Source organism: Pinus tabuliformis, chromosome 8 (assembly GCF_031772625.1).
Source record: "Pinus tabuliformis cultivar Carrire ecotype Pingquan chromosome 8, CPIR1, whole genome shotgun sequence".
Classification (NCBI taxonomy): Eukaryota; Viridiplantae; Streptophyta; class Pinopsida; order Pinales; family Pinaceae; genus Pinus; species Pinus tabuliformis.
In genome coordinates, this window is record NC_142294.1 from 184,836,185 (window position 1) to 184,861,577 (window position 25,393).

The 25,393-nt window shown below is 37.2% G+C and overlaps 1 protein-coding gene across 1 annotated transcript in view; it reads left to right on the plus strand.

The window, feature by feature from the left end:
- Nucleotides 1-10,138, plus strand: part of LOC149234755 (Cation efflux family protein) — a 106,422-nt gene extending 96,284 nt beyond the window's left edge. Inside the window, exons 7-11 of the mRNA XM_089371923.1 lie at nt 8,480-8,549; nt 8,712-8,750; nt 8,885-9,035; nt 9,484-9,573; nt 9,699-10,138. Coding sequence (XP_089228049.1) covers nt 8,480-8,549; nt 8,712-8,750; nt 8,885-9,035; nt 9,484-9,573; nt 9,699-9,800 — 452 coding nt within the window. The 3' untranslated portion in view covers nt 9,801-10,138. The remainder of the gene's footprint in view (nt 1-8,479; nt 8,550-8,711; nt 8,751-8,884; nt 9,036-9,483; nt 9,574-9,698) is intronic.
- The last annotated feature ends 15,255 nt before the right edge of the window (nt 10,139-25,393 follow it).

The window sequence follows — 25,393 nt, forward strand, 5'->3', positions numbered from 1 at the left end:
TGTGACTATGGTGCCTATAAGTCATGAATGCATAATTTGTTCACTGTTTCATTAGTTTCTTCAGATGTTCATCAAGAAGGCTTGCTGCCCTCTCATACTTAGCTGCAACAAACACATATTAGCTCATGCATTCATATAAATCATCTAAGAGCTTAACAAACATGAACAAGATCAATAACAAGAGCACATCATATAATAAGAAATATACCATGCATGTGAGAAGCATTTAATTAGAATGAAGCCATGACAAACCAGTCACATAAGCAACACAATAGACCAATACTTGTGTTCATTGATCTTCATTAAAGATTAACACATATTAACATATGCATAGTGCCAACCAAGTCAGGGACTTCCATGTACCACCCGACCGTAGATTGGAGCTGAATAAAATTATTCTTCCAGCCCAATCACCCTCGTGACTTATTCCAACCCTGAATTTGGGATCACATGGGATAAATCGATACATAACCAAACATAGAATCTAGAGGAAACCACCTCCACCCTCAAGTCACATTGATTTCACCCAATACCGGGTCCATAAATCACCGAATCAATACAAGCTTGGATGCCTCAGAATTTCTTCACCATACCCAGAGGAATTTTCTTGTCTCCACCCACTTGTCAAAGGCTTCCTTGGAGAAAACCATCTCCACCTTCAACCCTTGGAATTTTCTTGAGACCGCCTCAAATAGGATTTAAATATTAGCAATCCAAAGCTCAACCAAACAGGGAACCCACTACATCATGGCTATCTAGGAAATGGCATAGGCAAGGTTGCACATAATTGTCAATCCAGGCAAATCTTCATGCCAATGACAACAAAATGACAAATAATCCTATGCATGAGCCATGCATTCAAATCCCAGCATGATAAATCACACATGCACACTGTTACCTGCAAAAATCCTCTTGTTGGCTGTTGTTCCAATCTTCTTGTTGGTTGCCGCACGAATTCCTCTTTTGCTACTTGCTTCCTTTCTTGTTTCTTGCTTGTCTTCCTTGTGCTCCAGGTGTTGTAGCCTCTTCTCTTGCTTTTTCCCAGTGTCTGTTAGAATGTTATTTTTCCAATTTTCTTTTCTTTTCCTTTTCTTTCTTCTTCGTTTTCCTTTCCATGCATATTTTTACTATTTTTCTCCTTTTCTTGTCTCTTCCTCTTCCCCACTTGATGAAGTGGAATTTCTTCATTTTCCTTTATTTCTTTTGCATCCTTGCCACATTGCTTTGCTAGCTTGTAATAAATAATTTTCCATTATTGCCTTTTGCCTCTTGCCAATGCCAATTTCCATAACCAATAAATAATTACCCACAAATGGATCCCAATGTAATGCTTTTCCCCTAATTCAACTTAGAATACGTGTCCCATGGCTTTGGTTTTATTTTTTCTTTCATAATGTCCATACATTATTTATTTGCATGGAAATTCAACTTGGGGCTGTTACATACTAGTTTTATATGTGGAAGATCTCTTCTTGATAGGGTCATCAGGGCTCATAGAGGATTGCAAGAGGGACTTGCCAACTGAGTTCGAGATGAAGTACTTGGGACTAATGCATTACTTCCTAGGACTGGAGGTATGGCAGACGTACAGGGAAATCTTCCTTGGGCAAGGGAGATATACTATGGAGATTCTAAAGAGTTTGATGTAGGACTGTAGATCCATGTCCACGTCTATGAGGACCAACTGGAGGAAGATAGAGGCATCAAAGGATGCAGATGTGGACCTTAACTTATATAGGTAGTTCATCAAATCTCTTATGTATCTGGTCAATGCAAGATCATACATTTGTTTTGCGGTCAACACTCTCAGTCAGTTGATGGTGGAGCCAAAGAGAGTGTACTGGTACAATCGAGTATGGATTGAGATATGCTTGAGGTGATGGTGTCCGTTTATGTGGATATACCGATGCAGATTGGGTAGGAAATTCAATGGATTGGAAAAGCACTTTACTGTGTTGCTTTAGTATTGGATCAGGGGTTGTCTCTTGGTGCAATAGGAAGCAAAAGTCTGTGGCACTGAGTTCTGTAGAGGCAAAATACATGGCAACTTGCATGGCTGCATGTGAAGCTATTTTGGTTTCAGAAGTTGCTAGTAGGTTTGTTTGGTCAAGGATTAGATTCGACCAGTGTCTACTGTGATAATTAGAGTTGCATCAGCCTCTTTGAGAATCCAGTCTTTTATGATAGGTCGAAGCATATCAACAGAAGATACCACTTCATCAAAGATTTTGTACAGTGTGGATTAATTCGGCTACAACTCCCAACTTATTTTGCCTTACCCAAGGCCTTTGTGAGAATATCTGCAATGTGTTGATCTGTGGGAACATTTTAGGGATAAGTTGGGAGTTGTGGAGAACACCCTCCTCACTAACAGGGAGTGCTAGTTTTTTGGTAGCAACGAACAAGTGTTCTATGTTGAGAAACCAAATATAGGGTAGATAAGATTTGATTTCTCTTACTTGATAGTTACTTGTGAATGTTTAATGTCTTCTTATTACTTCTTAAGTGTTCTTCATCGAGCAATTATACAAATTTTCAATCTTTCAAAAAAACAAAGAGACAAGAGACACCAAAATTAGGCTCCAAGCAAGGGCAAAACTCCACAAGGGGGAAAACCCAACAATCATTCTCTTATAGAATTAGATTCAAATGAGATATCCAAGACTAGGACCAAGACCGAAACTGCTAGCAAAAACTCCAAGTCCAATCCTCCTCCAAGTCACCTCCAAAGTCAAAGTCAACATTGGTCAAACTGGTCAACTTCCTGAACTTTTGGCCCTTGAAATTTTGGCCTTTGAAATTTCAGGCCTATGGTAGCACAAAAAAATTTGGTCTGTTCACATAATTCATTCTTCACATGTGCAAGATTCTTCTTGCCTTTTCTCTCCTTTAATTTGGTATACTTCTTTGTTAGGTGCAGAAAGTACACATTGTGATGATTATTGATTATCCTTCAAATGGGTTGAATTGTCCTTTATATGTAGTTGGTAGTTGGAGGTTGAATAGGTGTTTGTTGGAGGACTGGGCCGACTTGTTCCAAGGAGGACTGACTTACTCATTTGGTGGACTTTGACTTAAACAAAAAATTGTTTTCCTTTTTCTTGGAAATGTCCAAATGGGACATGACTAAAATACATTTTCTTTTGACGCAAGGTAAATTCTTTTTGACTTTTTTTGACTCTATAAGCATGAAGAACATGTTTTGACAAGATATAATAAATTTAATAAATAATAAATACATCAATGATAAATTTTACATTACATTGTGAAGATCGAATCTAGTTAAATTTTCAACATTCTAGTCTCTATGGTGTTTCTGAGGCGAAGGAACACATTTTCTCCAATACCTAGAAAATGCTTCACAAGAAACACCTCAATTAGATTAATTAGTCAATTAATAATTAATTTCCCAAGTCTAACTTAGGAAAACTGTTTAATTAAATCAGATTAATTGAGGAAAATCGATTTTGCTCTAGAGACTTATAGAAAAGTCACTTGATGGGGTCAAGATGATCTTGGCCATCAATTGTGATTAGATCATGGCCATTGGTTATTCTAAGAGCAAGTTGATGGGGCTTTGGAGAACAGACAATAGAGATACTCGGTGGTGCAATTTGCAGTGGGAGCAAGGGTGCAAAGGGAGACACCAGTAGCGGGGTTTCAACAGTGAATTTGGGAGAATATTTCTGGATAAATTTATCACAGAGTTTCCAGTGATTCCAAGGAAGAAAGGAGGCTGAATTATTCTTCAAGGAGGCCGAATCAGCTAGTGCACACTACTAGTTTATTAGGTGCGAGTTGCAGAGGCTGTAGATCGATTTCCAATGTCGAAATTAGCAACTAGAGGTGTGTGTGGTCTCGGAGCAATTCCGGAGGGAACATACTAGCCGGAATGAATTTCTGGAGGCTGATCGAATTTCTTAGAGCCAACAGTGGGCATTTCTAGTCACTGGTGCGAGCACCAGGAAGAGGTGCGAATAGCCAGAGGCAGGCCGAAATAATTTTGCAGAAGAAAACTTACATTTTCAGTTGATTTTTCCAGTAGAGAAAATTGTATGTTGGAGCTTTGCTAGTGAAAGGAAAGCAATTGTTGTATTTCTCAAATTGTTGAAGATTAATAATAATATAAACCCTCATTTGCAGAACTGGTTTTCCCCATATTGGGGTTTTTCCAGGGACTATTGTCCAACAATCTTGGTGTCAAAATTTTTCTCTGTTCCTATATTTATTTGTGAAAGTTGCAGTAGTGAATTAATTGTTATTTGTCGAATTCATTTTTGAAGACAAATAAACTGTATAAGTTAGAAGATTAAATTTCCAGTTACTGCAATCAAGGAAATGTCACAAATAATTGGTTAGGCATGCTAATCTTTTTCTACCATATTATAAGGTTGAGGAGATGAACCCTTCACTCAAACCAAAATCATTGGTTAGACATGTTAAACTTTTTCAATTTCTACCATATTATAGCATTGAGCAATCCAAGCCTGGAGACTTTGAGCTAGATGATGTTTATATAGCTCTTGTTGATGATTTCATTTCTAGTAGTGCTGAATCAATGATGAGTTTCATGAGTGATCATGTTGATCAGTGATTTGTAGTTTTGATGTCCAGTTTTGCTGCTGCTACTACTACTATTGAGGTTGCAGAGGAGTCCTTAGACTCTCAGCCAGATGATGTTTATGGATCCCATGTTGATGATACCATGTAGTGGGATCCCATGTTGATGATACCATGTCTACTAGATGATTAATGTTATAAAATTTAATCCATGTTTTTATGTTTTTTATAACATTCATCATTCTACATGCTTTTGTTGACATATATGCATCAAAATATATAAATATATATATTATATAAAATTCGCTCCTGATTTGCTCCCGACCTGGAAGCTTCTGAAAATTGCCGCTCCCTGCTCCCGCTTCTAAGCTGCCTAGAGCTTGGAGGATCAGCATACTGGAAAATTAATGAAGGAAGAGTCTGGCCATTAGTTACCACAGAATGAACTGTTAAGTTGTGACAGTATCTGCAGCAGAGGCCGGGCCATAGATGCTGGATCAGAAGAAACTACAGGTTGAGACAACATAAAGGATTTTCATGGGCTGTGTGAGCAGAAGAAACTACAGGTTGAGACAACATGAAGGATTTTCATGGGCTGAGTGAGCAGAAGATGACTCATTCTTTCACGGAGATTTTTTTTGGCTCCTGCAGACCTGTGAAGGGCACATAGAATTTTGGCTTGGTGAAGAAACTTCTGCATATTGAACTGCAGGTGTCACAGGTTTTGAAGGCAAACAAATCATTTCTCAATCTAGAAATTGAGACCAATCCAGATACCTTTGGATTTCCACGATTGGGTCTGCTATATTTATCTGGCAGCTTTCTTACCCCTGTGCTATGTTGAAATTCAGAACTTCTGGCTGTTTTGTTGACATATATGCATCAAAATATATAAATATATATATTATATAAAATTCGCTCCCGATTTGCTCCCGACCTGGAAGCTTCTGAAAATTCCCGCTCCCTGCTCCCGCTTCCAAGCTGCCTAGAGCTTGGAGGATCAGCATACTGGAAAATTAATGAAGGAAGAGTCTGGCCATTAGTTACCACAGAATGAACTGTTAAGTTGTGACAGTATCTGCAGCAGAGGCCGGGCCACAGATGCTGGATCAGAAGAAACTACAGGTTGAGACAACATAAAGGATTTTCATGGGCTGTGTGAGCAGAAGAAACTACAGGTTGAGACAACATGAAGGATTTTCATGGGCTGAGTGAGCAGAAGATGACTCATTCTTTCACGGAGATTTTTTTTGGCTCCTGCAGACCTGTGAAGGGCACATAGAATTTTGGCTTGGTGAAGAAACTTCTGCATATTGAACTGCAGGTGTCACAGGTTTTGAAGGCAAACAAATCATTTCTCAATCTAGAAATTGAGACCAATCCAGATACCTTTGGATTTCCACGATTGGGTCTGCTATATTTATCTGGCAGCTTTCTTACCCCTGTGCTATGTTGAAATTCAGAACTTCTGGCTGTTTTGTTGACATATATGCATCAAAATATATAAATATATATATTATATAAAATTCGCTCCCAATTTGCTCCCGACCTGGAAGCTTCTGAAAATTGCCGCTCCCTGCTCCCGCTTCCAAGCTGCCTAGAGCTTGGAGAATCAGCATACTGGAAAATTAATGAAGGAAGAGTCTGGCCATTAGTTACCACAGAATGAACTGTTAAGTTGTGACAGTATCTGCAGCAGAGGCTGGGCCATAGATGCTGGATCAGAAGAAACTACAGGTTGAGACAACATAAAGGATTTTCATGGGCTGTGTGAGCAGAAGAAACTACAGGTTGAGACAACATGAAGGATTTTCATGGGCTGAGTGAGCAGAAGATGACTCATTCTTTCACGGAGATTTTTTTTGGCTCCTGCAGACCTGTGAAGGGCACATAGAATTTTGGCTTGGTGAAGAAACTTCTGCATATTGAACTGCAGGTGTCACAGGTTTTGAAGGCAAACAAATCATTTCTCAATCTAGAAATTGAGACCAATCCAGATACCTTTGGATTTCCACGATTGGGTCTGCTATATTTATCTGGCAGCTTTCTTACCCCTGTGCTATGTTGAAATTCAGAACTTCTGGCTGTTTTGTTGACATATATGCATCAAAATATATAAATATATATATTATATAAAATTCGCTCCCGATTTGCTCCCGACCTGGAAGCTTCTGAAAATTGCCGCTCCCTGCTCCCGCTTCCAAGCTGCCTAGAGCTTGGAGGATCAGCATACTGGAAAATTAATGAAGGAAGAGTCTGGCCATTAGTTACCACAGAATGAACTGTTAAGTTGTGACAGTATCTGCAGCAGAGGCCGGGCCATAGATGCTGGATCAGAAGAAACTACAGGTTGAGACAACATAAAGGATTTTCATGGGCTGTGTGAGCAGAAGAAACTACAGGTTGAGACAACATGAAGGATTTTCATGGGCTGAGTGAGCAGAAGATGACTCATTCTTTCACGGAGATTTTTTTTTGCTCCTGCAGACCTGTGAAGGGCACATAGAATTTTGGCTTGGTGAAGAAACTTCTGCATATTGAACTGCAGGTGTCACAGATTTTGAAGGCAAACAAATCATTTCTCAATCTAGAAATTGAGACCAATCCAGATACCTTTGGATTTCCACAATTGGGTCTGCTATATTTATCTGGCTGCTTTCTTACCCCTGTGCTATGTTGAAATTCAGAACTTCTGGCTGTTTTGTTTATGGATGATTGTGCCATGAGTCACCCTATTTTTGTACCTTTGGCGAGTGATGTTTAAGAATATTGATATCTTTGGCCTGGGTATTTCCCATTTGACTTAGATGTTTAAACTTAAGTTTTTTTTTATCCTGGCCTGAAGTGCTCTTACCAGTACAAACTGCCAAAATTATCCAAAGTTCTTGAATTTGTAGGTTGCCTTTTTGATTGGTACTGTTGATCAAAGATAGGGTTCTCCTGTATCAAGACGGCAGTTGAGTTTGAGCTTGAAATATCAGGTCTTCACCAATTTCAAATTGTCTTTCGTTTTTACCTTTGATGGATGCTGTTGTCCTGTGATTATTGCTGATTGGCAGTCTTGTCTGATGTAGTGTTACTGATTCTTGTTGTTTGGCTTATTTGGCCACTTTACATTACTTCATTGTTCATTCTATGTGTAAATTTTTGATTGCATAAACCTCAACCAAAAGAGACTTTCATCCTTGTGCTGCCGTGATCCTATTTCCCACCATTAGCAAAATTTTGAGGTCAAAAATATCTCCTCAAAACAGAAAAAAGGTGCTGTCAATATCAACTCTAAAAGAACCAATAGGATTTAAGTTGATGATGCCAAACTTAACAGTAGATAGTTGTGGAGATTATTCCACATCCAATAAGTGTCTACACTTGAAGGTTGAGTAAACCTGTAAGGAGATAAGTCAAAAATACTATTAAAAGAAGTAGCTTTCTTTCTTTCCCTTTGAAAATTCAAATGCGTTCTAGTTTGAAGAATAGAGGCAAAATGATCAAAGGGTTAAATCAAAGGTGTTGAGCATAGTTTCATGCCCTCTTTACTAATTTAGCAATGGACTGTCTATAGTTTTAACTTTTGTGCCATGACAATGGATTTCTAAAACTATCAGCTTATTTTGAATATCTGATCAAAGAAGTTATGACTGTAATACATGGTTTTTGTTGTATTTGAATATGTTGAAGTAACTCACTTTTTTACATGGAGGAGATGGAAGTTGTGCAACTTTTGACATTCATCAATATCAGTAAAATTTCTCATTTGTTACTATGTTAGCTTTCAACCATATATTGAAGCTTTAGATAGACAAACAAGTCATCATGTGTTCAAATATTGGGACTCTGTCCTGGGCGTTTCTGAGTACTGGACTTAGTCGTTTGAGATAGCCATATATTTGTAATCTTATATCTGTTATGATTTTTTCAGTGTATAGAAAAGCTGAAGACATGAATTACCATTCGGTTTGCTTGCATGTGCTCTCTGATTCCATTCGAAGGTGATGTTACACAGATTCTTACTGACATTTCACTGTTTCATCAAGATGTAATATAATGAGGATATGTGAAGCTTACCTGGAACTTTAGGCCTGAACTATTTTAAATGATATGAATGATGATTGGAGGATTATTGCTGATTTAAGCTTGTTCTTGGTATTCAGTGCAGGATTGATCCTAGCATCATGGCTTTTATCTCTTGGGTAATTTTATATTGTCCTTGAGTGACTTCCGAATCTATACATTTGAACATAAGATATAACGGCAACCATATCTTTCTATGAATTCTTGCTCTTTGTTAAGGGTTAGATAAGTTTTACTTTTTCTCATCACGCAGGATAAAGAATGCAGAAATGTTATGTCTCGGTTTGGTATCCATTGCCATTTTCATTGTGGTAATGCCACTCTTTAAAGAAGCCGCAGGCATTTTGCTACAAACAGCACCATCTGGCATATCTTCATCAGCGTTCAACAAATGCCTTAGACAGGTTTCTTCTCACCTTCATTTGCCTTCTTAAGAACATCCACTAAGATATTTTTCAGTGGTACAACCAAAATACAAAATGCTTTGAAGGTTGTATCCACAGGAAGTAAACCACAATATAAATTATCGATCAAGTCATGCTTGGTAGTCAAGAAATACTTAACAAAATGTGTCTTCTAGATTATAGGGATTTGGATCACTTTCTGCCACTCCAGTCTTTGCAAGATTGAATGAATATTGAGAATGTTTTAATGGTCTAAATTGTGGATTACTGGTTAAAAAATGTAAGGATTGACAATGATGCCCAGTAATTGAGAAATACTTAACAAAATGTGTCTTCTAGATTATAGGAACTTGGATTGTTTCCTGCCACCCCAGTCTTCTTTGAAGCATGAACGAATACTGAGAATGTTCTAACTTCTAACGGTCTTTAATTGCTGTTTTGCATGAAGATTAATATTCTCGAGGATGTATCTGAAGTTTCACAGGCTCAATTCTGGGAAATGGTACCAGGCTTTGTAGTAGGTTCACTGTCATTGCAGGTATGGTTGTCAATGCAACATTTGTCTTGGCCTTGATAAATAGTAGGTTGCAAATTGTTTCTAGGGATGGCCACATATTAGATGTCTTCATTATGCTAATGTTTTGTAATTTTTGGATGGAATAGTTGAAGAAAGGGTCCGATGAGTATAAAATTTTGAAGCATGTGCATAGTTCGTACAATGATATTGGAGTAAAGGATTTGACTGTCCAGACGGATTTTGTATGAGTATTGTATTGCAAAGTCTCCATCTAAGAAATTAGCTGGGAGCATATGTATTACAGCAGGATGCTGACATGTTGACAGACTATGTTGGTCTTGGGTAACTTCTTTAAAGGTCCCGTTTATCATTTTTTTGTGTTTCCATCGATTGGCATAACAATTATATGATATATCACTTAAAGAATGTTTTTGTTAACAAGAAAAGTGCGTTACATGTAATTTTTTTGGGGAAAATATTCACTGATTTGATTGCATAGTTGCGGACAGTTCTTTGGTATGAAATTCTAATGTGTTCCCTGACTTGGCAGTTTTCAATTGAAGGCTTGCGCTTGAAATTTAACATATTTACAACTTCTGAAATTGTAAATCAAAGGCTGAGTTGCTATCATGATATGTGTCAAATGTTCTGTGTTGTCCTTTTCTTTCTTTCTTATGCAGTACTTTTAATGAGCAGATGGCTAATTGGTATAGTAATAGTCATGGTTATTCAAAACCTGAGGTTCTTGCTAGATGAGTGTTTAAGAATTCTACTATACTTTAAGACACATTCAGCAGAAGTTCAGATCCATCTTTTTGGAAGTTTGTGATGGATATTAAATTTCCATGAAACTTTGCAACTACTTAGATGAATAACTGGAATCTGAAACTCCGCAACTACTTAGATGAATAACTGAAATCTGAGACTCTGCAGCTACTTAGATGAATGGTTGTCCTTTGGAGCAATTGAATCTATTAATAAGCGTTCTGTCTCTCTTGAGAAAGCGTTTTGTTTCTCACAGAAATCTTATCTAATACAACTGATCTTGGCCTTCTTTGATCACTACTTAATCTTGGTTCCTGCACACAATGGATCCTCTGCTGTCCTTTGGAGCAATTGAATCTATTTCAAAGCATTCTGTCTCTCTTGAGAAAGCATTTTGCTTCTAACAGAAATCTTACCTAATACCACTGATCTTGGCCTTCTTTGATCACTACTTAATCTTGGTTCCTGCACACAATGGATCCTCTGCTGCCTCCTTGACTTGCTCTGCAAACTCTGCTGTCTTGCTTCAATTCTGCTCCTGCTTCTTTGCGCACTTGAAACTCCTTAAGCCTTGCACTAATCTCCTACTCTAGCACATTCCAGGCCCTATTTCTTACTGCATTTGAGCTCCTATTTTTTAGGACCCCAGCTCCACAACCTGCACACAACCAATTATCCTAAATTCTAGCACATATGTGCTCCTATTCTTTAGGACACAATTCCTGCGCTCCATAACCAAAGACTCTCTCACAAACTCGTGAGCTGTCTTGTCACACAGACCTTTGTGCACAAATCAATTTTATTCATTGTGCCTTCGTCCTCCTCTATATAGACCCAATTCGAGCATGCAAGGAGACCCAGTTCAAATTCAAAACTCAAGTTTTGATTGACAAGTTAACTTAGAGTAACAATCTTTCTCTTTCCAATCAACACCGGAGTTCTTAACTCGTCCTTCCTTCCAATGAAGATTGAAGACTAACTTGCTCCAACTGAACTTCTAATTACCACCTCGTTATGTAGTCAAACTGATAAAGACTCCTTAATTGAAGATCCAACTTTACGCATGCTAACTTGTTGATTATTCTAGTAAACTGGAAATAACTCATCCTAACTGAAGTCTAACTCATGAGGACAATTCAAGGTCTTCAATGGCCAAGGCACAAGCTAGAAGACCTTGCTCGCTACATTTTCAACACTCCCTCTTAGCGAGGAAGGTACTTTTGGAAGAACCTCTTCCTCCTAGATCTGTTTCCAACACTACCATGTTACCTATTGCTGCAAATGCTCCCAATGAACTATAAGACTTACTTTCTTTCTGCTGCAGAAAATGAGCTGAAGACCTCTTCCTTCCAACCATGCTTTTCAAGTCTAACACCTCAGCGATAAGTGTCATGTACCTCGTGTATCTCAGTGGTTGCTTACTTTGCCTGAGGGTGGTACTGTGAGGTCCAACTTTCTTCTAGTCCTCCCTAAACAACTTGTTTGACTACTTGGCTCAAACTCTCCCCAATGGAACCAATCCGATCTCAAACCCCGATTAGATTGCTTTTGTTTGGAATGGCTAGTTCCGACGGGTTTTAAAGGATCCCGTAAACTGTTATAGGTGTTGAAAGATTGATCCCCATAGGAAGACTTCCATTAAATCAACAAAAGAAACAACTAACCTATACGTATCAGGTCCTATCTATACTGAGTCTACCTACTTATGCTAGTCCTAACTATTCTAGTCTATCTTGCAGGAGTATAATAAAAGAGATTAAACATCATATATAAATTCCACGTCCAAATGAATCAATTACTAAGTTCACCGATGAACAAGGTTGTATTTAAGCTTAATTGAAATCTAATTATTCATACAAGAATACACATTTTTGTTTCTACAAATAAAACTTGCAACTGATGTTTAATGTAGCTTCGAATCGGAGACCGCTCATGAGTTAACCATGATAACAAATTATATTCAAATAACCAAGACTAGTCATAAGTTGTCTGTTATCACTGTGCACAAAAACAAAACATATATATATCCTCATGCCAGTCACGACACCCTGATTCAAAGCATAAAATAAAAAGGAAAATGAATATGAAAAAAGGCTTCTTGACCCAAACAGTCTTCTTTATTAGCAAAATAAATCAAACCCTGTTCTGCCCCTCAAAAAGCCCCTCTTTCGTCTCTGGAGGTAATACTTATGCAGAAAGAAACTGACCCTCCGTCTTCCCTTGAATTTTCACCTTCCTCTCTTTTCAATATACAAATTAAAATATATAGATGTAGAACGATCGGTGAAACCGCTGACACGTCGAGGCCACATTTGCTGGAGCATTTTATTTCTTGGGGAAATGAATGGGTGTCGATGGAAAGGAGAATGACTGCGTGTCATCTCTTCATGATAAACCTCGGGACAACATAACTTTCGGAATACACAAGCGACACATGGAAACTCGACTGTGAATGCCTAAGGCCGGATCTTAAATAGAATACACCTGCATATATAAACTTTTCGGATCTGCTCATGCATCCTTTACCTGCAGCCATTCCTGATGTTTACGTGTCTGCTCTTCGATCTCGCTTTTCTTCTCTTGATCATCGCCTGCAGAAATAATTAACATTAGCTATGATTATGAAAAATATGAAAGAAATGCCCAAAAAACAAATCTTGCCCTCATTAAAACTTTTATAAAGAGATGGACTATGTAACTGGGAGCTCTGTGTATAGTATCAAGCATTTTCGTTGTCTATAATATTCAATTTTTATTTAAGAATCACTTGATGGTATAAAAAGAGATAAAAGCAAGAGGGAGATACGATAAAGGCATATCGAAATAAAAAAGGAGCAAGTGTGAAAGAATCGGCCCCTGGTTCAGCCAAGGTTGCGATGCGATCAAGTCGCAATTGCACATTGCAGCGGGTAGTCACATGCAACATCACCCCTGGTTATGCCGATTGCGATTTGCGATGGGTCAGACCCGAAAAATATATGCGTTATGTTTAATAATCCCGGCGAGTCCGTTGTATCGCAGAGTGCCTCTTGTATAAGTGCTGGGTTTCGCGGATTGCGATTTGCGATGGGATTCGAACCCGAAAACATGTGTTGTGTTTAATAATCCCTGCGGGTCCGCCATATCGTGGAATGTTGAAGCTTGGGCCGATACACTGGTTGAAAGTGCCGATTGCGAGGTCCGATGTGATCGGAGGCCTGATCGCATCGCAATTATTCATGGGAGATAGACCTTAGCCCTTACCCAATGCAAAATGCGATATGCGATGTAACGACGGACCCGAAAAATATGGATGCGGTTAATTGCATTTGAAGTCTGGGAGGTCATCGCATATCAGATGCAAAAGAGGAATGTGTAGTGCGACCGCGGAAATTGCGAGATTGCAACAATGATAAAGGCATGCATCGAGAAATGTGTAAAGACCAAGGAAACGCAGAAAAGGTAAGTTATGTATGCTTGCAGAGTATTTCTATTATAAAAGTGTTATAATAGAAATAAAGACGCAATAGAAGGTTTTGTGGGTTGAGTCCAAATACAACCATAGTAGAGAGTGGGGGTTGGTTATTTGTGCGGGTATAGAGTACCATGAAGGTTTATGAGAATTGAGCCCGATGAAAGGATATGAATGAAGGGCTAGATTGAGTTATAAATAAATCATTCCAAAGAGATTTATTAAGGGGGCCTTAACCATTCAGCTTTAAAGACATAATTCCATGTGACAACTCCAGTAAGAAACGAAATATCAAACGTCTAGGGGACCCATTCAAATTTGCCATTAGAGGTTTTAATAGGGTGGTGGTTGTGGCCACAGTGAAAACTCTAAAAGTGTTGTTCCCTTGAGGGAATAGCAAAAAACACTCCAAAAAGTTGTTGTTCCCTGGGGGGAACATTAAAAACACTTGAAGGTTGTGGCCACAACAGAACCCCAAACACACTTGAAAAGGACTATGGCCAATAGAGTTATGGAGGGATTTATTATAACCATGTTGAACATATGGAAGGATTCCATCCCATATATGCATATGCTTAGAGTTGTACATGTGCAAAATATGCACAAACATCATGTTGACCAATTTTATTTTTCCATCTGATTGGGGATGAAAGACAGTTGATTTGGTCAACTTGGTATCCACGAAAGACCATAGGTTGGACCAAAAGGTGTTGAGGGACATTTTGTACATATTTGAAATTATTGTTTGAGGTAGCAGTGGCTTCATTTGTGATACATTTCTTGAATGGTGCGAAAATGGCATCTTAGAGAACTGGTGAAAAACCACAAAACACACAAGTGTTACCATGCTTGGTGGATAGAAAATCTGACATGTAATCCATGCAGATTGACTCCCAAGGCTTGTTTGGGGTAGGTAGAGGAGTGTACAACCACTACTTCTTGATGGTTGGTTTAGCAATGGCATAGGAAGTGCATGATTGGATATACAATTGGACATATTGTTGAATCTTTGGTTAATAAAAATACTAGTAAAGTACTACTACTATCTTCTCCACACCAAAGTGGCCTGCCACCCAGATATAATGTGCCTCCCGTATTAGCTTGGCATGCTCACTTGAATTAACGTAATGGAACCCCATGTAGCACAAGAGTGCATCCTGGACGTGGAAGTATGGAACTTGCTTTCCTGCAATCAACATCTAGTCTCTGGCAACAAATTCAGAGTCATTGTTATATAATTGTGGCCACCCAAAGGTCTCATTCCTGCAAAAGTTAAGAATTGTGGTAGCATCACAACTAGGGGTTGATTGAGGTAGTGTGTGACATGATTGGTGCTACCCCTCTTGTGATGTGATTTGATGTTCAAGTGGAATTGTTGCAAGTATGTGGACCATATTTGAAATTATGGTTTGAGGTAGGCCAAAATGAACCCAAACATATTGAAGACTTTAGCAGTGGCTTCATTTGTGATACATTTCTTGAATGGTGCCAAAATGGCCATCTTAGAGAACTGGTGAAAAACTACAAAACACATAATTGTTACCATGCTTGGTGGATGGAAAATCTGACATGTAATTGATGCAAATTGATTCCCAAGGCTTGTTTGGGGTAGGTATAGGAGTGTACAACCACTACTTCTTGATGGTTGGTTTAGCAATGGCATAGGGTAAGGTCAGTTGTGAATTTGATGATCTAAGGTTGCACTTATTAGTTTAACTATTGATATGACAAAGGGCATAATTGAAGTTGTTTGAGTGTTGTTGTAATTGGGCCATTGTCCATGGTATAGGAGCCAAAGAAGAACTTATTTTATCTTATATTATAGAGAGTGGTAGGATGGTGCTAGAGAAGGAAGTTTTAGCTTCCTTCAATAGGTTCTCACCTCCCTCTAGTAGGAGTTAGTAAATCTTGGGGTTGTAGCCCTTCCAATTATAGTTGGTAAATTAGAAGTTGTGGATTCCTTTTTAATATAAAAATACTATACATACATATATCTTGTGTTCATTTATGTGATGTTATTTATTATAATTATTTGATACTTAAATTTATGAAATACTGATTCACCCCACGACCCTCCCCCCACTAAGTATTTCTAACATCCATCTCTTTGCACATACAAAAGTTATGCACTGTGATACAATATATTCTTATAAAGACAGTTTTTCCACTTACATACCATGCTTAGTGAAATTCATGAAAATATACATTTTTTCTCTTTTCAAGGCCAATTCAAAGCTCATTTAAGAAAGATATTATTTTTCTTTTTCTAGATCCAATTTACTTTAATTTCAAAATTTTATTAAAATCCTAGAAAATATTATCTCAAATATTTCTAAAATTGTTGATAAAATAAATGTATTGGTATATTAACTTATGAAATAAAATGTAATTGAAATAAAATGGAGAGATAAATCACACTACAAAAACAAATTTGTACCTAACACAATATTCCTTCATCTTGTGAAATTTCTTCGGAAAATTATGGGTTAGACCCTTAGAGAATACATATATAAAAATAGAATTGATGGGAACCTATAAACTTGGCCCCGCTAGGAAAATTAGCCTTTTTGAAGTAACTCATCCCTGGAGAACTCGACCTGTCTCACCAGAAAATCAACCCCCTTTCTTCTCACCTCATACAACCCCTACCTACTTGAGAAAAATTGGTGCCTCTAGATGTTTTGGCCTACTCCATAATTAGGCCCTACTCTTCATCAAATTGGCCTCCCTCTTTCTTAAACTCACCCTCCTTTAATTTCCTTAAAATTCCCTATTGCAATTATCCTCGCTTCTCTTCAGTCTGATCAAGCCTCTCACTCTAGAGAAAATCATTTCCTCCACAATTTTGTGTCTTCACCTCCCACTTAGGCTTATTTTATAATTTCATTAAGCCAAAATCTCTATCCCTAATCTCCTAATTGATCAATGGCTAGGATTAAATCCTAAGGCTCACTTGAGACCATGTTTGAGTTAATATCTAAGTCGATTAAATAATTTTATTGTGTTTCCTTAGAACTTTAGCCTAATATTCCACAATAATTAGCTATATTAATTATTGTACTTTTCCTAGGTTAACCCTAGGAAATAAATCATAATACAAGTTATTCCACCAAGCAAGCACCTTGAGAGGAAATCACACAACTCCAACATGCGAAGACACCAAGCTAATGTAGAAGACCTTTTGAGGCTACAAAATCAACACTCCCTCCTAGCAAGGAAGAGATTCTCCACCACCCCCACCTTGTCTCTATAAAACACAAACTTTCCCTTCAGTAGAGGCTTGGTGAGACTATATGTGACCTTCTCCTCTATGGAGATGTACTACAATATCACAATACCTCTCTGGACAATGTCTCTAATGAAGTGGTATATGATCTCTATGTGCTTGGACCTATCATGAAACACTAAACGTTGAGAGAGTTGAATGCAACTCTGATTGTCGCAATGAATTACAGACGACCCCATCTCTTATGCCCAATTAATAGAGCAAGAGTTTCTCCTACTGCCCTGCATGAAAAATGACAATTTATGGTCTTTCAGTGAAATAAAAAATACAACTATCAAAGAAAGACAAATACTACATGATTTTTTTCATGGAAAAGTTTGTTATTTATTATTAAAATTTATGTAACTCCCACTCGACCAAGACATACAATACAAATATCAAATAAATTTTGTTGTCTCACCTAAACCATTAGTATTTTGAGCTATTTTCTTCAAATAGTTATTCCACCTCAACATCTGAATTGAAACTAGTTTTCCTACACATATTCATGAGACCAATGAGGCAAACTTAGATTAAATTTGACCAAATATTAAATCTAATTGTATGAATAAATAATAATTAAAAATACTTGTGTGCATGAATACTTTGAATGAGCTTCTCTTGGTTTCGATAATAAATTGTTGGAGTAGTTTAATCTTGAAGCAAACCTGCCTCCACTCAACGAAGCAACAATGAAGTCAACATTGACTTTGTTGTTGTTATGTTGGATTGAGGGTGTTTTTCTCGAAGATTATCCAAATCCTAATTTATTCTTTATTGAACATGGCCAACCATGTGAAGGTGGAATCTCTCATGCCCCACCCCTGCATCACTCTCAATTCCCCAGTACCTAATCTATCTACTATAGGAAATAGTTGAAAGAAAGACATTAAGATACATAATAAAACAAATAGTAAACATTCATTCATTCGTAAATCCACAAAATATTTCATCTCAATATATTTTATTATAAAAAAATATGTTTACATAATATGAAACGGTGTCATGTACATAAATATACATTTAGCAATTAATCATTGTGAAGCATAAAAACTGATAGCTTGTAGACTTGAATGTAAAAATACACAAGAGGTATTTGAAATAATAATTTATTATTATATATATAAAATGCATAAGTGATGAATGTTACAATGAGGACCCGCATATATATACCTAAGCAGGTGTCCTTTGATGACGAGGCATGTCTTTTAGACATGCCTTTTCACTTAACTTCATGACCATTTAACATAATTAAATTTTTATTATTAAATATTTACATTTATTTTATTTATTTACTTGTTATGAATTATATTCATAACATAGCCCCTTCGGAAGCTTTGTCCAAGATTTTAATGCTGTGGATTTTCTTCACTTAGTGCCTGTCGTCTCGATGTGTATAATCTAGTCACCCTCTCGTCTTATAGCTCATCAGTAATATTTCCTTTCGAATATTTTATTTTTATTTATTTTTAAATATATTAATTAATTAAATGAAAATTATATATATATATATATATATATATATATATATATATATATATATATATATAACTGCAAACTATATATTATAAAGTTTTAATTGAATTAACGTTGTTTGAATTGATTTTGGCAGGTGTTGACGTCGTGACAGTGGACGGTTGACCGATACCATGACTCCCCATATCTTTCGCGCGTTAATACTGAGGCTCCTGCTACGTCCAATCATGGCCTCGTGGCTCCATGGGGATAGAGGTACTAGTTGCAACGACATAAGGGTTGTCGGATTGGAAGGCGGTTGTATAATTGCTAGGGGGGTTGCAGGTAAGGTGTCGGCACAAAGTGGAAATCAACATTCGAGGATGGTGGACTGAACAACGACTAGTTTCCTTGTCGGTTGTGACATAGACTCTGTGTTGCAGCGACTTGCACGATGTCGTGGAAACCGAGTACCTATTGGTGGTGGCCGTAGAGAATTCGACAATGAGGTGCACAAGATCCAGCCCATATCTCTAGCCTCGGAATGCCGGAGTTCATACCAGCTGGGGCTCTACTTAAATCCATTCCACCAGCAGTTCCCATTACTGGAACAGCATCCATTCCATTTAAATTATCTGTATTTTTAGTATTTAGTTGTTGTGTTGTTTCAGGAAGCACCTTTTCCAATCGGGTTCGGTCAATATTCAGTACCATTATCCTATTTTTACCACTCACTGCATATTCTTCCAAATCTACACCTGCATTTTCATGTGCAAATGCTTTCAACGCCATTTCTACAGCTGCAATAGCCCCGACTTCTCCCCCAAGTTCAACGAGAGTGTTCTTATTTGCAGGTGTGCAGTAACCATTTTCCAATTTCCTAAGAATTGTAGCAGAAACAATGGGCGGAAAACGTGTGTGAGTAATCTCCGATGGTTATGTTGAATGAGTGAGATCTACCCTGCTACATTCATCCATCAATGGAAGTGCTTCATATGAAACTACAACAGATCTCTTATCATTAAGTTCTTTTGATGTACTAAATTATGAACATTTAACCATCATTTTCCTATCTTTATTCCCTATGTGACAGGTATTTAACTCTGTATTGTCAAAAGACCTGCATCGAAAGATTCATTGCAAGTTTGTGTAGTTGTGAAATCCTCATTTTTGACCACCATCTCTAAATCCTTTTTGCAATGATATCCATGCTTTCCAGTATGGGATACACCCTCCAGTCTGTTAAAATTTAGTTCCAGAACAATAGTTGTTTCTCCTTTATCTGGGCAATCCAAGTTCTGAAGCTCTGTTTTGACTTTAATAGGATTGCACATGTTTGAGACAAAAGTCTCCAATGATTTTCGCATATTCCCTATGTCCCCTGATACAAAATGAGATACAGTATTACCTTTCAGCATTGTCTTAGAAACAAATAAAAATTATGGTACAAAGGAGACATCCTTCACGGAGCTTGTCTCAAGAAAATCTGCATCATGTACTTTCTCTAACCTTCTTAATATAGCCGTGGAAAATTTTGTTCTTCCCCTACCATTTCCCTTAATCTTAGACGGTGCAAGAACATCACAATGTCATATCATTAGACACACTTGTAGATTCCACTGAAAACTGTGTTTTTGTCACTTGAAGTTGAGTTTTAGAAATATCTAGAACAGTTCCCTAGGAAGTCATATCATCTGAGTCCGAAGTTACAACTGCATACCTCTTGCGCCTCCTATTCACGTGGGGCAAGTTTAGAACCAGAATTTTGTTGTTGTTGTATGGCGGCCAACATTTTTCCATTGGGGGTCCATCTGATTTCGGGGGACTCTGTAAGCTCATTCTGATCCAAATGAGAAACAAGATAAGCTACTTCTTTTTTTCCATATTCCCAATTGGATTCAGATTTTGAGTGGTCTTCTTCTCTAGTTTTCATATACCCACTTTGATTATCCTTCTCATCAAAATTGTTGTTCAGATCATTTTCATCTTCATGTTTGTCAAGATAGTCCTCATCGACCTCATCTTCATCCTTATTATTTATTTCCTTTCGACACACTTTAACTTCTGCGTATAATTTTTCTAAACGCTGAAATGCTTCTTGAATTTTACTAAACTGCTCAACACATTTAGGACATGAATGTAATGGCACATTATGCGGCAAACAATGTTCAAAGACCCACATGATTATATTGTGCGACATGGCTCTGATACCACTAAAGCATAAAAATTGATAGCTTGTAGACTTGGATGTAAAAATACACAAGAGGTATTTGAAATAATAATTTATTATTATATATATAATGTATAAGTGACGAATGTTACAATGAGGACCCGCATATATATACCTAAGCAGGTGTCCTTTCATGATGAGGCATGTTATGCCTTTTCACTTAATGACTATTTAACATAATCAATTTTTTATTATTAAATAATTACATTTATTTTATTTATTTACTTGTTATAAACTATATTCATAACAAATTGACATATAGAGTGAGTTCATTTTTTCATTAATCATACATACAAAATACTTCATCTCAAAAAAAATTATGATCAAAATTATGTTTTCATAATATGATACGTGATGTTTCTAATGATATAACTATTAGAATCATTTCTTTTCTTTTTCTTTTTCTTTTTTTATGGCCTGGTCATGTACTCATGACATTGTCGAGGTTGCCGCAAGAGGGGTGGGTCTATATATTTGTTGAATTTTCTAATCTAAATTAGTCTAACAAAATTATAACATATATTAGTTGTCATTTCAGAACAGTTTGTGATAATAATGAAAATTTAAGTACACATGAGTGTTATGTTCATTATGGGATGTATGAATTGTCCTTCACACATTCCCCATCAATGATTATAACCTTGAATGGGCTAGCATTGGTTTTTCATCACCATCTCAAAATGACCCGACAAATAAAGAATTACCATGTCTGTAATCATCACTTCACATTGTCTCATAGATGACCCCTTCTACAAATTATATGCATGAATTTTTGGCAGACCATCCCCTCTACATGGCTTATGATTGATTGTGAGAACAAGTGAAAAATGTACAATTTATAAGTATGGGATCTTGTCAACAAAGATTTGTCGATTGTCTTTTATTCACTTGTTATCATAATCAATCATTAGATAGGTAGAGGGGATGGCCTTCCATAAATTCATGCATATAATTTGTTTAAAGGGTCATCCATGAGATAGTGTGAAGTGATGATGACAAACATGGTAAATTTTCCTCTGTCGGGTCATTCAGACCATTGTTATTCCATTCAAGGTTATTATAATATTTGATGGGAAATTTGGAGATGATGATTCATACGTCCCACCATGCACATTACACACATATGTACTAAAATTTTCATCGTAATCATATTTTTTTGTGATTAGGCATTGAAGTAGGAGTAGCTAGCACCTAAATTAGGAGTGTGGTAGTGTATAGTGGAGTGGGATAGGTATACAAATTAGTAAATGGTTGACTTATCATGGGAAGGATAGTGTAAAGGCTTAGTTTAAGATGAGAATCTGATTATAGGCTCTTGGTGCTCATAACAGAGTTAGTTGACTTATACCATTAATTTATCAAATATATGGTATTCTACACCCTCCTTGTATCACAAAAAATATGTTAACACAATATGAAACAAAATCGTTCTAATTTTATCAAATGGAAAAATCACAACTTTTGATTAAGATAGTCTAAAGTTACATGTGCACATGCCATGAGGCATTCAACCTCTCAGTCAAAAATGTGGTACTCAAAAAAGAAGGCTCTAAATAAACAAGTTCAGTGATTTTGTATCAACTTTGTTTCTCCTTTTTAACATGTAATTATCCAAGATGTCTTGATCTTGGCCCCCTTCAGTTGTTGTGGTCTCTGGTTCAATATGTCTTGTTGCTGACCTAGTCATATGAGTATGATGCTACAAGTTGGGTCAAGCATCAACTACAACAAGAACGAAATGTTAAATTCATATTTATAGTTTTAATATTACAATTTTTTTATTAATAAAAAGAGTAGTATAGTGTTGTTTACCTGCTTTGGTTGTGGAGGGAAGAAGAATACTTTCGGATGTGCCCATATGTTCCTCCTCTTCTCTAGACATATCATGTACATGCTCTGGTGTAGAAACAAGAAAGGTTATAATTAATACACCATTTTCATTTAAATATTTTTACTTGTATTCCATATTACAAATTTTTTATAACACATGAAATACCTCCAATACCGAGTTGAACATTAGTCTTAAGATCAGGCACTCCACCATCAGTAGGCTCATGTGTTGTGTGTACATTGTTTACCTGCTTTTTACAATCAAGCACATTACTTTATGGTAAAAAATAATAACCAATAGATTGTACAAGTAATGATTTATAAATGATATTTGTTGATTTTATTTCCTGAGTGTTATGTTCGATTTTGGAAGACTGTGAAGACGCCATGCTTGTCCTTCGTTCAACCACAACATGATAGTCATGCTTGAAAGAAAGATTTAGGTATTCCTCTATGGGAGCCTCTTTGAATTGTGTCCCTAGTAATTTTGCATTAGAACATGATTTTTTCTTTTCTGTGATATTAAATTAAAATTGTTAACAATTTGTAGTTTGGATGCAAATTATTTTTTATATACTTACAAATTTTATGGCCAGTTTCAAGTAACTGATCTGAAAATGGGGCATTTAGGCTTCTTGTCTAGCTTACAAGAACCTCTCCCACTGCCAAAGCTTTAAATATTCCCAAGTCTTATTGATTAACCAATGCGGAAATGATAATATGCTTCAAATTATAGGTGTATGCTGGTATTTTTTTTAACTGTTTATGTGCTATAAATTAATGTGTTGAAATTGATGTATAAATACATGTAATAGAAAATAAAGCAACAATAAACAATGACACAGAAACAACAATTTAATTAGGAGTTCACCCACAACTCTTGGACTATATCTCCGTGAGCTCTAGTGAACTCAACTAGACTCTCTGGGATTATGGTGTAAGTCTTTTTTTTCAAGCTCTTGGCTTAACTCCTGCTGTTTTACACAGAAACAACAAGTTCAGACACCATGTTATTCCCTAGCTCTTGAAGCTCTGGCTCTTGGCTCTTGATTCTGGCTCTTTGGCTCTGACTCTGGCTCTTTGGCTCTGGCTCTAACTCTTCGGATCTAGCTTCTTTCTGCCCTCTATCAGTTTACAGCTCTCTAGGCTTTTCACTTGAACTCCAAGTGACTCCCTTGGCTGCGATTTTGCTTCTGCGCTGCCTCCCTCACCTCAGCTTTCTACTTTGGCTTCACTTTCAGCAACAAAAACCCCAACAACAACCTCAGCAACCAACAGTCCTCCTATCTCTATTGTTATGTGGATTTTAAGCCAAATCGATGTTGTTGGTTCATTTTCTCTTTCGGGCTCTCTGTCTTCCTACCTTTGTCCGCTCAAATCCCTTCTTTGAGCGTTAGCAATCATTGCTAAACACCCTCAGAGATGGATGCCACCTATTCTGTAACGGAAGGGTCGTCGGTGCTTGAAGTCCCTCAATATAGCCATTCTCGGCTTACACAGGAAAATATACCAAACATGGGAAAAATTTGCAGAGAACACTATTCACCGGACTTCAAATTTCCATAATTGCACACTATATTCCTATCGGGTCCGCCGTAAGTCACCATCGCATGTTGCAAGGGCTTTCCCCTTTGTATTTTAGAATTGCATTAAAAATAGTGAAAATCCATCATATCAGACTTGAAATAGTTTTCAACAGCATTAATAAACCCTTTCGGGTCCGCAATCTCGCATCGGGCACATTTCCTTCGCAATCCATTCATTTGGCGGACTTATGAAATACAAAGGAAATTGACATTTCCCAGATTTCAAAATATATCAAACACCGTTTATGATTATTATCGGGTATGGATAATCGCATCACATATATGTATATGTATAAGCCCGCTCCCTTGTGTAGCTTTGATTGCGATATCGAGATGTGATTAATTGCAATCGCATATCGCGATAACCCCGGGCCGTTGTAAGCGCTTTATTATGGTCGCTGATTGCGATATCGCTCTGTTGCAATTTCTGATTGCGATGTCGTGATCGAAATAACCATAGATTATGCTCCAATACCCTCTAATAGCCACTACCGATTGCGATTTCCGATAGGATCTGGACCGTTGATTGGCCAGATCTAACAACTCCCGTGCATTCACTGTTCAAGCCTCCGATATGCTTGTTTTTGTTGTTTTCTCATGTTTTTTTTTTTGTTCCGATAGTGTAATCCGAATTTTCTAAAACTTCCCCTTTTGTGATGGTTTTGGCTTTTTAGGAGATGTTGACGACTTAGAGGGTTTTTAGGACCCATTTTCAAGGGATTTTTCCCTTTTTTCCAAGGGATATAGGCAGCTTCATTTTATGATAACTTCTGCATCCTAAGTCAGTTTTGGCCCATTCAAATTGCAGTAGATTCAGAATGAGACAATCTCTGCAATGGGGCTAGTTCCAGGAACTTCCTTGGACTTTCATTTTCCTCAGTGAGGAACACTTAGACTTAGGAGTCTATCCAAAATCCATTTTGGATCACGCCTTCCCACTAAAAGAACTTTTGGTCTCCAAAACACTGATATACTGATCTAAACATTAAATGAGAGTGACTCACCCTCTTCTTTCAGCATCCCTACACTTGCCTTTGCATAGTGCCTCTGAACCAAATTTTCTGACTACTTCCCCTCCTTGGTGTTAGGATATTCCGACACATAGGAAATAGTTAAGTTCAACTTGGTCTAGTATAGAGTTAGGTATAGAGTTAGGTAAAGTGTGTTTCTTTACCGTTGTACATTTTGTAACTTACAATCCGACGGTCACGATATGTAGTGATCCGACGGTTCACTCTCTCCTCGGTATTACCGACACT